The 13,804-nt window shown below is 32.9% G+C and overlaps 1 protein-coding gene across 2 annotated transcripts in view; it reads left to right on the top strand.

The window, feature by feature from the left end:
- The window catches only part of LOC125052359 (ribosomal protein S6 kinase alpha-5-like), a 75,699-nt gene that overhangs the window by 41,232 nt on the left and 20,663 nt on the right, over positions 1-13,804 (top strand). For both annotated transcript variants that reach the window (XM_047653159.1, XM_047653160.1), the window contains exons 5-6: positions 8,197-8,312; positions 8,850-9,038. In XM_047653159.1, the coding sequence (XP_047509115.1) occupies positions 8,197-8,312; positions 8,850-9,038 (305 nt within the window). The remainder of the gene's footprint in view (positions 1-8,196; positions 8,313-8,849; positions 9,039-13,804) is intronic.

The following is a 13,804-nucleotide window of genomic DNA, read 5'->3' as shown; positions in this document are numbered from 1 at the left end:
TATAAGAGCATCTACATTAGACTGATTCAAAATAAAATAAAATAATTATTTTTTTGAGTAAATATACCTATCTAAAAAGCTTCTTTGTCAGACGAAAAAAAAACTCCTAAAAAATGAGCTTGATAACTTGAAAATTGAGCTGGCGCATGGGGGGTCCCCTTTCCCATTTAAAACGTATTGAAAAAAAACTTTTTTCTTTATTTTCATTGTAAAACGTCGAAAAAATTTTTTATTTCAAATTTCTCTTTTTGATATCTTGTAGGAATACAATGAATAAGTAGATTTACAATGAAAATAAAGAAAAAAGTTTTTTTTCAATGCATTTTAAATGGGAAAGGGGACCCTCCCATGCGCCAGCTCAATTTTCAAGATATCAAGCTCATTTTTTAGGAGGTTTTTTTTTTGTCTAAAAGAAGCTTTTTAGATATATTTACTCAAAAAATAATTATTTTATTTTATTTTGAATCTGTCTAATCTACATATTGAATATTTTAATATAACCGTGAGTTATGTTTTATTTTTTAGTTAATAATTAAAAGCGTAAACAAAATGTAAACAATCATCGCACACTTGAAGACAAGATGAGCCCACACACATTTTTCCTACACTCCTATATACAAATAACATTCTTGTTTCCGATAATGACCAATAGGTCGACTACACTTCAAGTCAAGTTAGTGTTTTGGATAATACAAGCGTCGCAACCCCACTACTCCTAATTTTATGTTAGGAGCTCATGTTTTAAACAATTAAAGGGAGTTGACACCCATGTTCAATGAAAGATTTTGACCAACATATATGTGAATATGACGTAGGACATAACTCGTGTAGCTGTGGAGAAGAAGGCATACAATTAAACGAGCATATTCTTTAACATATATTATATTAGGCCATCGTCTTAGTTTTAGGTATCTGAATAGGTAACGCATGTTATTTATTTCGATTATTTCGTGTATTTGCGTGTTGTTCCCACGAGAATGTAAGTGCGTGCTCCTATTTCACCATGCCTACTGCTGATATGTTTTTTTTTTGTGGACAAATGTATATTTTTTTATTAGTATAGTTAATTACTTAAAGATGTAATGTGGAACATGGTGTAATGGTTGCAGCTCCTTACAAACATTTTGTAAAACAAGGCGATTCAAAAGAGTGGCGGAGAGTTTATTGCCAGTTCTTCTTGTCCGTTCTACGTGAGAACTGAAACTTAATGTAAAATTAGAAGCATTTAATATGTATTTCTTTATTGTCGTTCATAAGTGTACACAATGTTACCTAAATGAATAAATGATTCTTGAATTTGAATTGAGCATCATAATCAATGAGGCTAAAGGAACTGTAGAAAAAGTATTTGTCCCCATTCAATGCCAATGTTACCGTTATTTTATCTCAGATATGCGGGATTGTTGCCATTACCAAGATTCTCAGAATGTGTTTATATACTGTCCCGTCGACTCTATTTGAAATTGTTTCTCAACGTTATCTTTAAGAACTATGACCACTACACGGTCTGATAGTTCTCACAAATATTACATGTTTTAAATTACACCTTTTTAAGTTTTTAAAGTACCTCACCAGACAGACTTATATTTAGTTTTTCTAGTCGAAGGGTTAAGATAACCTACAATATTACTTCTAGAAGTATATTATAAATGAATTACAAGAATAGGAAACAAATCAAAAGCCGCTCACCCAAGAATGACCTTAATCACCTGTATGTATGTTATTATATATATCTTCACGTTACCTCTAGTCTAGGTATATTATTTTGTATATTATCTAACATAAAACTTAAATATGAATAAATCAGAAATACAACTAGAATTTTCAAAAACTTAACACGTTTATACAGTTTTAATTGGCTGTATTTTTTCATCAAATCTATAAAATATCAACAGCAGTACCAGACTCGAGACTATATGACTATGAACATAGCATAAGTCATATTTAGCGCTATCAGTGACAGGTTTTCCTATATTCCTAAAACAGATTTCATAATAATATAAATTTACTATTCAATATTATTATGTGTATTGCGGTTGTATTGAGGTTTTATATCATTTGTTGGTAATTTTAATGAAACAATGGTAAAGTTTTGTTTAACATTAGTTACAGTTATCACTGTAAAGATATCATCCCGTCTCAAAAATGAGTTAAATTCAATATTGTTTTGATACAAATCTTTAAATCTAGATCTACAAAAATTATAAGCTATTTCAAAACAAATGGTGACTTTCATCAGTATAATACTCGAAAGAGAACTAATCTAAGCGTACGACCAACCAGGCTCCAGAAGATAAACCACTCCTTATTAGGAAATTGTATTCGTATGTTACGAATATTTAAATGATCCTAATTGATCCAAAACAAATTGTATGACTCAATACATAGCGATTAAAAAGAGTGGCGGAGAGTTTCTTGCCCGCTCTACGCCCTTGCGTACTGGTAGTAAATGTAAATTTAGAATCAATTTAACATCTTTTCTGTTGACGTTCATGACTGTACTTGTTTACCTATATGAATAAAGTCATTTTGAGTTTGAGGTAGATCAAAGAATGAAGAATAGAATTCTATATTACGTCTATTTATAGATACACATATCAGATGTAAAATAGGCATTGTAAACGTTTTTGAGCGATTAGATTCAGCGCACGGCTACTGGGTCAAGGCAGACAGAATGTGGGTTAGTCATTTTGCGACGATCGAGTCAGCTGTTCGCTTGAGAAGTGAATTTTAAGAGCTTTAAGTTGTATAAGCTGTTTTCCAAATACCTGGCTAATTCGTTGGCCATTTTACTATGCGTCAGCAGAAAATGTTTTCCACTTAGAACAATTTGATATACCGCATTGAACCATACTTTTAAAACATATGCCAAACAATGTTTCGTTTGTTTATTATCAAAGTGAGAGTGATAGGGATAGAACTAGTATAGTTATCCACCCTATAACGCGTTTTCCGTCCCCCATATAACGCGATGATTCAAGTTATATTTCTGTAGTGTGAAATTTATAATTATTTATTTGTCAAAGTTACGAAAAACTAAATTCGTGTTTTTGACCTAAAACGCGATTTCTTATAACGCGGTCCGCGTCTACTGCGTTATAAGGGGGACTATGGTATTATAAAGATGCGCGAGTAGAATAGTTTGACTCGAGGAAACAGTTTCGGTCTGTTTTTTTGCGTTAACCAACGATATTCAGGTAAACATTAGAGAGCTCGAACAATAAGATCCGACATTGCCAGTGGGCCAAGGCTGGCCAATGTGGGTCGTTGGTTTTGCCACGCGTTGCCCAATCGTGGGTTTTTAAATGCTTAACTGTTTTTATGTATGAAGGCTTGATATGAACATTTTAGTTACAGTTTTTCAATTATTATTAAACATCTAATATATAAATTTCTCGTGTCACAATGTTCTATACTACTCCGAAACGGCTCAACCGATACTTATGAAATTTTGTTATGCAAAATAAGTAAGTCTGAGATTTGGTCAACATCTATTTTTCATCCCCTTAAATGTGGTCCGGTCCACCCCTAAATTTTTATTTTGTAGACAAAACTTTTTGTTTTTATTTTTTTATGATACAGCATACAAAAATACATAAAACCCTTTATTATCACCCCTCTACGATCAACCCCTATTTTTTATATTAGTAGATAAATATTTTTATTGAACTAAAAAAATGTTTCCCACAAATAATATACATGGCGATTCGACGTTTGCCGGGTCAGCTAGTAATTTTATAAATGAGTTTTTAGTGTTAAAAATGTTAGTGCTGCCTATTTAAATTTTAATTAGCTAAGCTTAAAGATTAATTACAAAATTTTAAATATATTAGATAAAACTGGCAAATTAATGGCGTGTTTTGCAATAAATAATAAATTGACTTATTGCAATTTAACATTAAATATTTTTTCGTGATTATGAAATATTAAGCCTTGGCCCCTTATTACTATGTATTTCAGTATGTTGTATTTTAAAATTACAGAATTACTTTTATTATTATTGATAATTTAAATATAAATAAAAAGATCACACGCGTCGAAGTATAAACTTTCGATTTCTTTATATTGTTTAAATTGGAAAATTATAATGGGTTTTTAATTAAACTGCGTGTTGTCAAAAATTATTTATTAGTTAATTGCTATATATACCCAATAGTTAACTAGAACAAAACAATATTCTAATGAGAACAATTAAATGTTGCTAATCGGCGCGGGCGCTCCAAATTTACGTAGCCTAGAAAGAAACTGGTCCCCGATATTGATATATCCGATCCTTGACCTGACATGGGAAGTAAAGTCTAAATATAATCGAAAGTAATTTTATTTATAAAACTAAATAAGTTATCATGACAGATTACTCCAATGTGGTAAACGTATACATCACAAACAAAGCAATACATACACATAGAAAAACACAAAACAGTAATAGATAGACGAGAAAAGAGTAACTATTTCTTAGATTGACTTGAAGCAGAACTTTTGTCAGTTAACTCAACGCACAATTAAAAAATTCTGTTAATCTGTGAAGTTCATTAATTATTTTCATATATTGTGTCTTGTGTGCAATTATATAAATTAAATTAACTGATAAATGGCTAAATTTTGAATGCTTTACCATAAAGATAAACGTAATTTAAAAACAAAAGACAGTAGTGATGTCATTTGAGTCCATATTGTAGTGATGTTGAAAGTGCAGTAGTGTGTACACGTAGGATTACTATATCTTGAATTATCGTCCTTTTGTATGAGAAATAAAAGTGAACTGTAAACACAATGTATTGTGGGCTTTTTTCAACTAGCCACGTATTGTTCGTGGCGTTGCACGTGCATTTACACCGGTGCTGGTGTGAATTGTAGGAAAAAGCGGATGCAATTTTCTTAAAAACAATATCACAAAAAAAATTGAAAATGACATAGGTATTATTTATACATTACTCATAAAAAAATATCTTTGAACTTATATTTTGATTAGCTTCAATTCAAATTTGGGTTCTTCACTCACACATTCTTAACAAACTAAACATTCTATAGTGTCACATACTTTTCTTGGCCGGCGGTCGAAATTGGTACTACCGTCGCCATTTTGAAATGTCAAACTGACATTGTCAGTTAGCTCTCAAATTCAACTATGTATCTACCAACATCTAATAAAAATCCAACTAAAATGTATTATGTTTTATTCCTTGCATTATTAATTACAATGGAAAAGTTTTAATTATTGAATTATTCTGATTGCTAGGTATCTTAAAGTATATTATAATAATAGTACAGGTAACGAAAGCTATCATATCAGTTGTTCTTAAGTTTGTGTCACATTTATTTAATACATTGTTTTATTAAGACATTTCAATAAACTATTAAGTTAGCCTGCATGTCTTCAAATTATTCCCCTTATAATGGATAATTTTTATTTACTGGCAATACTAATATCCATGACAGTGACGCTCTTACCAAGAAAAGTATGTGGCGGGGTAGTTAAATATGACACACGACTCTTATGACAGATGTCAATTTATCTTTAGTTTGACATTTTAGGTTTGACAAGTATTTGACTTGGACCATCCCACTGTTTGCTACTAGTTGATAGTTTGTGTAATAGCCGTAGGGGAACGGAAACATTGAGTGGTATTGTTTTACACTCTCTTAAAACTTATGATATACAATTACCCTTTGAGGAGTCGAGGTTCCACGAGTCTATTTAAAATTAGAATTAACCCGTAGACAATATAGTATAATAGATACACTCACTACGTACCGTCTGAACGTTTTTAAGACAGTGTTTGCCGCGCACCACCAATATGTGGAACCAGCTGCCCACTTTATTATTTCCGACCCAATTCGACAGAGGTCCTTCAAGATAACAGCGTACGAATTCTTAAAGAGCCGGCAACGCACTCGCGAACCCTCTAAAATTGAGTGTCAATGAACGGCGGTATCACTTCACATCAGGTGAGCCTCCTGCCCATTGACCCTTCTATAAAAATTAATTAATCTTGGCTTTTCTCATTATTTATTTATACGAAATCCTATAACTAACAAAAATTATATACAACAAAATACATTTATACCAAACATATAGCCAAAGAGCGATGCATAATATGTATATATACAAAAAGGTTCAAACTTTTACGAAAGGAAATCAATAAAAATGATTAAATACATTTAACTAGATAATACCTAATTCGGTTGTGTTGTGTGATGGTGTGAAAGTGTGGGTATGTATGTGGGGAGTGCTCATGATGCAGGTTGGATAATCTTATACTTATTTTAAGATTCTGCGATAGCTTTAACTAGTCAAGGCTTAAATAGTGTTGTTGTAAGTCCGGGCTGCGCAATACATAACGAAGCTTTTTTTTTAGTATCTTGATTTTGCCTGATCGCTGCTCCTTTAACCTATAACATACAACATATTGTATTTAACATCTAATACGAGATGTGGCACTGACCTAGGATATGTTTTATTCATGCTTCACAATATTATTTATATATTCATTATCCGGGTTTAATGTTACACCCCATTCGATGTTGTATCTCCTCCATCTGCACCATCAGTGACAAATTATTAGAAAATTCGAGACTCAATTGGAATGGTTTTATAATGCGGTCAATATGTTCAAACACAATTAACTATAATAAGTAAATAAATACATAAATACAAAAGTAAATAACTTTATTAAATTCGTGTTTCTAGTTGTTGAATTGATTAAAAATGGTTTTACGAGAATACTCCTACAACGCGATTTCCCATAACGCGGTCCAGGTCTACCGTGTTATGATGGTTTACTGTTTAGACATGTTAAGGTACCCCAGGCATTCTATTGTGACTTTAAAAGTCTGATGTCTGCTGTAATAATAATCTTTAAAATTTATGTATCAATTTTGCGATCCCGTGGCCTCCCCTAGCCCTTATCATTCCCCTCCGTTCTGCGTCTTTCTCGGCCAAATTATTATGTTATTTACCGTATGTCAACCTCCTTAGAACTTGCCTTCTTGTTAGGTACCACATACATGTATACTGTATAGATCTACAATAGTCCTGTTGAAATAAAAATAGATTTCTCGTAGATATCATTTATTCGAAAAGACATTGTTCATACCTTAAACAATTGCGGTTCGAAGACAATTATAAATTAAGAAAGTTTTCGTAAAATTTCTGCAACTTTTCGTTCCGCAATTTAATTTCCAATCTCCTTTAAGATGTCAAAAACTTTCTAAACCACACAGCGAGTATTCGTTTTTATTTTCATTTTATTACTCTAGATGTAGGTCGAACGTTTAGGCTTTGTATGTCTAGATTATCGCTAAATACTAACTATATAATAAAATCAAATAATGTGTTTATACATTATAAAAATGCATTACGTGTAAGATTTTTTAAGTAAAAAATACCTTTACCAGCTCTTCCAAAACCAAATTAATATATATATCTACATATGTACATTAATGTATATTAACTGTTTACAACAAAACAAATTCTTCACCTAATTTTTAACAGCTTACGTGACGCGTAACACGCGTGAGTTCTTAACTGTGTGTGAGTGTAATGTGTATGCATCAAATGCACGTTCTAACTCTGCGTAAGGTCTGTTCAGAAGCCGGTCCTTAAACGGACTTTTTATTGTGGACGGTCAGCGGGAAGATGGTATGCCTATTTAATTTATTATAGGTGCAGTCTGTTGTAAGGATATATATTTTAATTAAATAAGTAAGACATTTCTCACAGTTTTGATACTTTTATTTGCATTGTGATTCTCTAAACATATTATTAGCTAATCTGTTTTAAAGAGAATAAACACGTAATTCATATATCAAGTATTGTATCGATTGAAAGCAGAGGTATTTGGGTAGGAATGCTGGTGAAAGTTATATGTATTATGCATTATTACATACAATATGTTGATGGGAGACGTGGTTCGCATGCTGATAGATATGCAGAATAGATAATAATTATTAGTTATATGTGTGCAGACGTGGTTGCAGACGTATGATAGTGAGATGAAATCTATTTCTGAATTCTGAAATAATCTTATAAAGTTTTTGTTATGCCAGAATTCATAGAAATGTTTTGCGTGTTAAATAATTATAAAATATAGGAAGCGTGGATATTTTACGATGTTTTTCCTCATAATACAATGTTTTATTTATGTTGGAGAAAGGTTTCGAAATGATTTGTTTATTTGAAGAATTCTGTTACAGATTACGTGGCTGGTGGTGAACTGTTCACTCATTTATATCAAAGGGAACATTTTAATGAAGACGAAGTTAGGATATACATAGCTGAAATTATACTAGCGTTGGAACAATTACATAAGGTAAAAACAGTATAGCAATAACATTGTATTACATCGTGGACAAATCTTGCTATTAATTAGTTTCATTATCGGACGTCAAAATACTAAATACCATCCGTGTCACTCCGACGTCCGTCGTTCCACAACTGAGCGTTTTTAAAGGCAATTTTTCCGCGCACCACCGCTTTGTGGAACCAGCTGCCCACTGAAGTATTTTCGAGCCAATTCGACTTGGCTCCTTCAGGAAGAGAGCAAACCAATTCTTGCGAGCCTCCTAGCAATGTGAGTGTCCATGGGCGTCGGTATCACTTAACATCAGGTGAGCCTCCTGCCCGTTTGCCTCCTGTCTTGATTGGCAATTCAGCAGGGCTACTCTGTAAAAGCAAAAAGATTTCTAATAATGTAATCTTACGAAAACCAATTTCGATGCATTTAATATCAGTGAATGTTGCCTAGAATAACATGGTACGCAATATTGAAATCGCTTTTAGTGTTACTTCGTACGCCTGCTGTATTCAAATTGAAAAATCAATACTAAAATTGCTACCCATTCCACAGCTTGGAATTATCTACCGGGATATCAAGCTGGAGAATATTCTCCTCGATGCGGAAGGTCACATCGTCCTCACGGATTTTGGCCTCTCGAAGGAGTTCTGCGGCAATGAGAAGAGAGCGTACAGCTTCTGTGGCACCATAGAATATATGGCGCCTGAGGTGGTACGCTGTGGCAGTCAGGGGCATGATATTGTAAGTACTTAATTACACCTTAGTTTAATGGTTGATGACCAAAAATAGACGGATTCTGTATTGTGTATGGGACATACGGATTATTTTATTAATTACTTAAGATGTCACGTGGAACATGGTGTGATGGTTGCAGCTCCTTACAAACGTTGTTAAAACAAGAAACTTGGCGATTAAAAGAGTGGTGGAGATATTATTGCCAGTTCTTCTCTTCCGTTCTACGCCCTTGATTTGAGAACTGGCAGTATTAATGTAAAATTAGAAGCATTTAATGTATATTTCTTTTTTGACGTTCATAAGTGTACATTGTTACCTTCATGATTAATGATTTTAGACTTTGATATACATATTTGTTTGTATATCTCGCCTAATCATATAAATGTTGTTTAGTAAGTTAGTTTTTCAATAAATGCACCTTACAAATATAATATATAATTATTTTTAAACATATGGGCCATATATAAATAATATGGGCGTTTTATTTTAAACTAAAGCAACTATTTGCAATCGATATAGCGGAGGTAATGTAATCAAGAAACCTTCACGGCGTATGGCATAGATATAGTATCGTAAATAGTTTTAATGTTCCGTATATTGCGATATTTATATGCGATCTGGTATAACTTTGACGACCACAAATTGTGTTTTGCGTAAAGCTTTTAGTCCTTTTCTAACCGATTAATAAACTGGCGGTAATTGACAGAGATACCAACTCCTACAGAAGGGGATTCCCCTAGGACCAACGTTAAATACCCTGATTGGTTCGAGGCTTAATATAAATTGTATAGAATCGTGCGCTTTTTTTTTATTTGTATAAAATACCCTCTAAAGAGGTACTTCCTAAAAAATCCCCATGATTACCCCTAAATCTGGGGTGGTATAAACCCCTTGGCATCAGTGGTATTTGAGAATGATTCTGGCTTTTGAGCATATTTGCTAAAATTCGTAAGTCATATAAGTATGTATGCATTTCTAGACATGTATTAGTTAACTTAGTTAGTTTTTAACGCATAGCTGGAGATTGTAGCGGCTTGATTCGTTAGCGTTGCGTAGAGATGTGGAGTCTCTCTGCATCTTCTGCTGCTTTTACCGCGGAGAGTGTTTAGCGGAGTCGTTCGGATTAATACCTGCTGCAGCTGAGTTTTATCAGACGTCGAGACGAAATACGAAATTCCACCCGTATTACCTAGACAGTGAGCAGTGTTGGCCTAGTGGATTCAGGGTGCGACTCTCATATCTGAGGTGGTAGGTTCGATCCCCGGCTGTGCACCAATGGACTTTCATTCTATGTGCGTATTTAAGGTCTTTCAAGGAAAAAAGCAATGATTTCCTAAAAGGTCTGGCATTGAGAGTGTCCATGGATATTACTTAACAACCTCCTGCCCGTTTGCCCCCGTTTAAAAAAATTAACTTGCATTAAATTATCAATACTAGCGCAGTATCTATAATTATATAGAATGTGGAAGTCTTAAAGAAATCGGATACTTTGACCGGATTTTCTAACGCTGTCAAACAGTGGACGTTTCTGGTGAGCCCTTTGTTCTATTTAAATTGATGACATCTAGCATTAACGAAGTCAATGACAAATGAGTATCTTTATTTTTAACAATAATCTGAAGTATTTTTGTAACGGTTTTTTATTTTATGAGCATAGACAATTTTATACTCACGAATTTTAATATTCTGTCTTTATTTATTTTTATCATAATTTATAAACACTCACACTCACATTGCCAGAAGGCTCGTAGCCGGCCTTTTAAGAATTCGTATGCTCTTTTGAAGCGTGGAATTGGTTCGGAAATACTTTAGTCTGCAGAATGTTCCATATAGTGGTGGTGCGCGGTAAAATTGCCCTAAAAAACGCTCAGTGGAACGTAGGACGTCGAGGTGATTCGGGTGGAATTTCGTTTTCTTCCTCGACGTCTGTTGAAACTCAGCTGCAGCAGGTAATAATCCGAACAACTCTGAACACTCTCCAGGTTAAATGCGGTAGAAGATGCGACAATACTAAAATGAATTATGAAATCTGGTTGAGATAGTGTCTGGAGTTATTATTTAATTTGGAATTTTTAAGGACTGTTTCATAGTGCGATACCATTTTAATAGTAAAATCTGTTTGCCTCATACCGTGATTATAAAAATGTTAACCAACCGTTACAGTGTAAATTACTACTTTCACCTCGGACACACTCATTGAGCGAACAGCTGAGTTACACTAAGAAATTGTTTATTTTTGGTACAGTACAGAGCGGTAGCTATTTCAGTAAAATAATGATATGCTATCATATAGTAGAATAATATACTTTATTTGCCTCCACAATATTGCATTTACGGGTTTACATGCAGCAGGTATTTACTATCTTTGTAAGAGGCTGGTGCCTATAATAGGACTGTAGAAATCCTGTGGTCACCAGCCTTTAATCGCAGACAGAAAATATATAAAGAGATGACTAAACTAAAGTAATATACAAAATAAAACTAAAGCATGAGTGGTTGTGGGGGGTGTGAGTTAAATGTGTGTAAAAGAATTTAATTTAAAGTCTACCTCAAATGGCTATCTATGGATAACAAATTTTCTGTTGCATCGTAATCGAGGCTTTTAAGATTTTTTCTATATATCCGCGTATATATAATAATATCATATCTATATATTAATATGATATCAAATATGACAGCACTGGCAATACGAGTATTTTATTTTTAAAAAAATATTTTCGTCTTTACTGGAATCCAAGCAACAATCAAATCTAAACTTAAGAAATACACAAATATGAATTAATTTTTTAAAGAAATTAACCAAGAATTAAAGACGAATTACTTTGCAATAGTGCTATTGTTATTAGGCTGACAAAAGTTCTTATATTTTGTCAGCGCTTTTACTATCATAATGCATTCTATAAAGTAATAATGAAACAATATTGTTATAGAGCCTTAATATTTTACTAATAGATGGCGCTTTCCAATTTTGGAATCTTGGTGCTCAAACAGTAAGCAATGTGATTCGACCTCTTAGGTCAGTTCCAAAACAACTGTATAAGCCTAAAGGATAATACATAATTGGAAAAAGTTGACACTAAACTTTTATAGCTCACTCCGTCTCCGTCTAACATATGAGCATTGAACACTAACTGTAGGCTGTCTCGCTCGGCCGTGACCCACTTGCCACGTACTAATTCGTTACGATTACAATATTTGTTCGTGTATTGTTAAATTTCATACCTTTGTCCTTGTTTGAGTTACTCAAAATTTGGCGCGAATTGAAAAAAATATTGATTGAATGATTTGTATATTTTTTGGGATTTACAGTGATTTTTATACGGGAATTGATAAGTATTAAAGCGGCAAGAAATATATTTTACAATTTTTAACATTTTCGTAGTATTCCCAAGACGTTCAGAGCTCGGCTATTATGTAAAAGCAAATCAGAGTACAAAGAACGTATAAAGAGCAATGTAGACACAGTTATATGTCTGGAACTCAGACTCATTGTCTGCGGAGCGAAACGCAGAGTTTAAATTCAAGCGCTTCACTGTTTAAGTACTTTTAAAGTAATATTATCATCTGTTTCTTTATTTAAGATTATTAAGATCACTAGGAAGTAATGCGTTTTTATTTTTAAGTTTAAAATACTTGTTTTTTTATGGTCTATGGGTCTAAAGTAGATTTATTCGATTTTTAAATTTCGTTTTGGGTATTTAATTTAGTCTGTGTAAAGTAGGTTTCAAAAAAAGGTTATATATATCTTCGTATTTCGAATCTTATTAAATAGCCATAGAACATTGAATCTCGTGAAACGGTTTCCACAAACAATTAACCAACATTTCAGAAATACATTTGTGTCACCTTGTCTGAAAATAGAGCGAGACGCTATAATTAGATTGCCGGAGTGCGAGTGGGATAGATATGTTTGATTGCGTGGGTGAGATGGCTGGTTTGTTCAGTTGATAATTTATAGTTATTTTTCTTTAATGGGGACATTTAGACGTAATCAAAATGTCTAGGGGGTTTTTAGGCGGTAATTTTACCAGTTTTTTTTTAACGTAAGTTTCTACACAATTTATATTAAGCCTTCCAACCAACAAACTTAACCGAATATTACCTCAAAGTGTGGCAATAACTGAAATATCAAAAAATAATACTCCAAGATCGAAATAACACCTATTTTATACTACTTGAATGTATTTTTGATGCATATTTGAAACCTCTCAAACCAGTGTACAACACGAGCTAGGGGATTTTAATGGATATTTACGGGTTTAAATCCTAGGGAAACATTCTGTAGGAGTTGTATCACAGGATTGGAGTTAGTATGAGAGATATCTCAAGTCGAAGTTGTCGAAAACGTTTTTAATAATACATTGAAGCAGTCAAATAAAAAAAAGCAATAAAAAAATTAGCCGTTTCAAAATTGTTTTCTTGTATTGTATCAGGCGTGTGGCATAGTGTTTCTATATATTACAAAGTATTTATAAAACTTATCTGCTATGTTTAGAAGACCAAACGATGAACTGGCTTCAGTCGCACACGTCGAAATTATAGGTCAAATAAACAGTCGTAAATTGTCAAATATTTTATGTCATATTTATATAAAACCACCAACAACATTTCGATACGAATTCTAGTTAAAGATAACTCCAATATTTATAGGTTAGATAGAATCTACAAATTTCATTGATAACAAGTAGTATGCCTAGTAGTCCTAGTTTGAATTTCGAATGTTCAAGTCATGAAAAATCTATGAATAACACCTTCTATTTTCCTGCTATTTT

Source organism: Pieris napi, chromosome 9 (genome assembly GCF_905475465.1).
Source record: "Pieris napi chromosome 9, ilPieNapi1.2, whole genome shotgun sequence".
NCBI classification, from domain to species: Eukaryota; Metazoa; Arthropoda; class Insecta; order Lepidoptera; family Pieridae; genus Pieris; species Pieris napi.
Note: the sequence above shows the minus strand (reverse complement) of the source record. Positions and strands in the feature narration are given on the sequence as shown.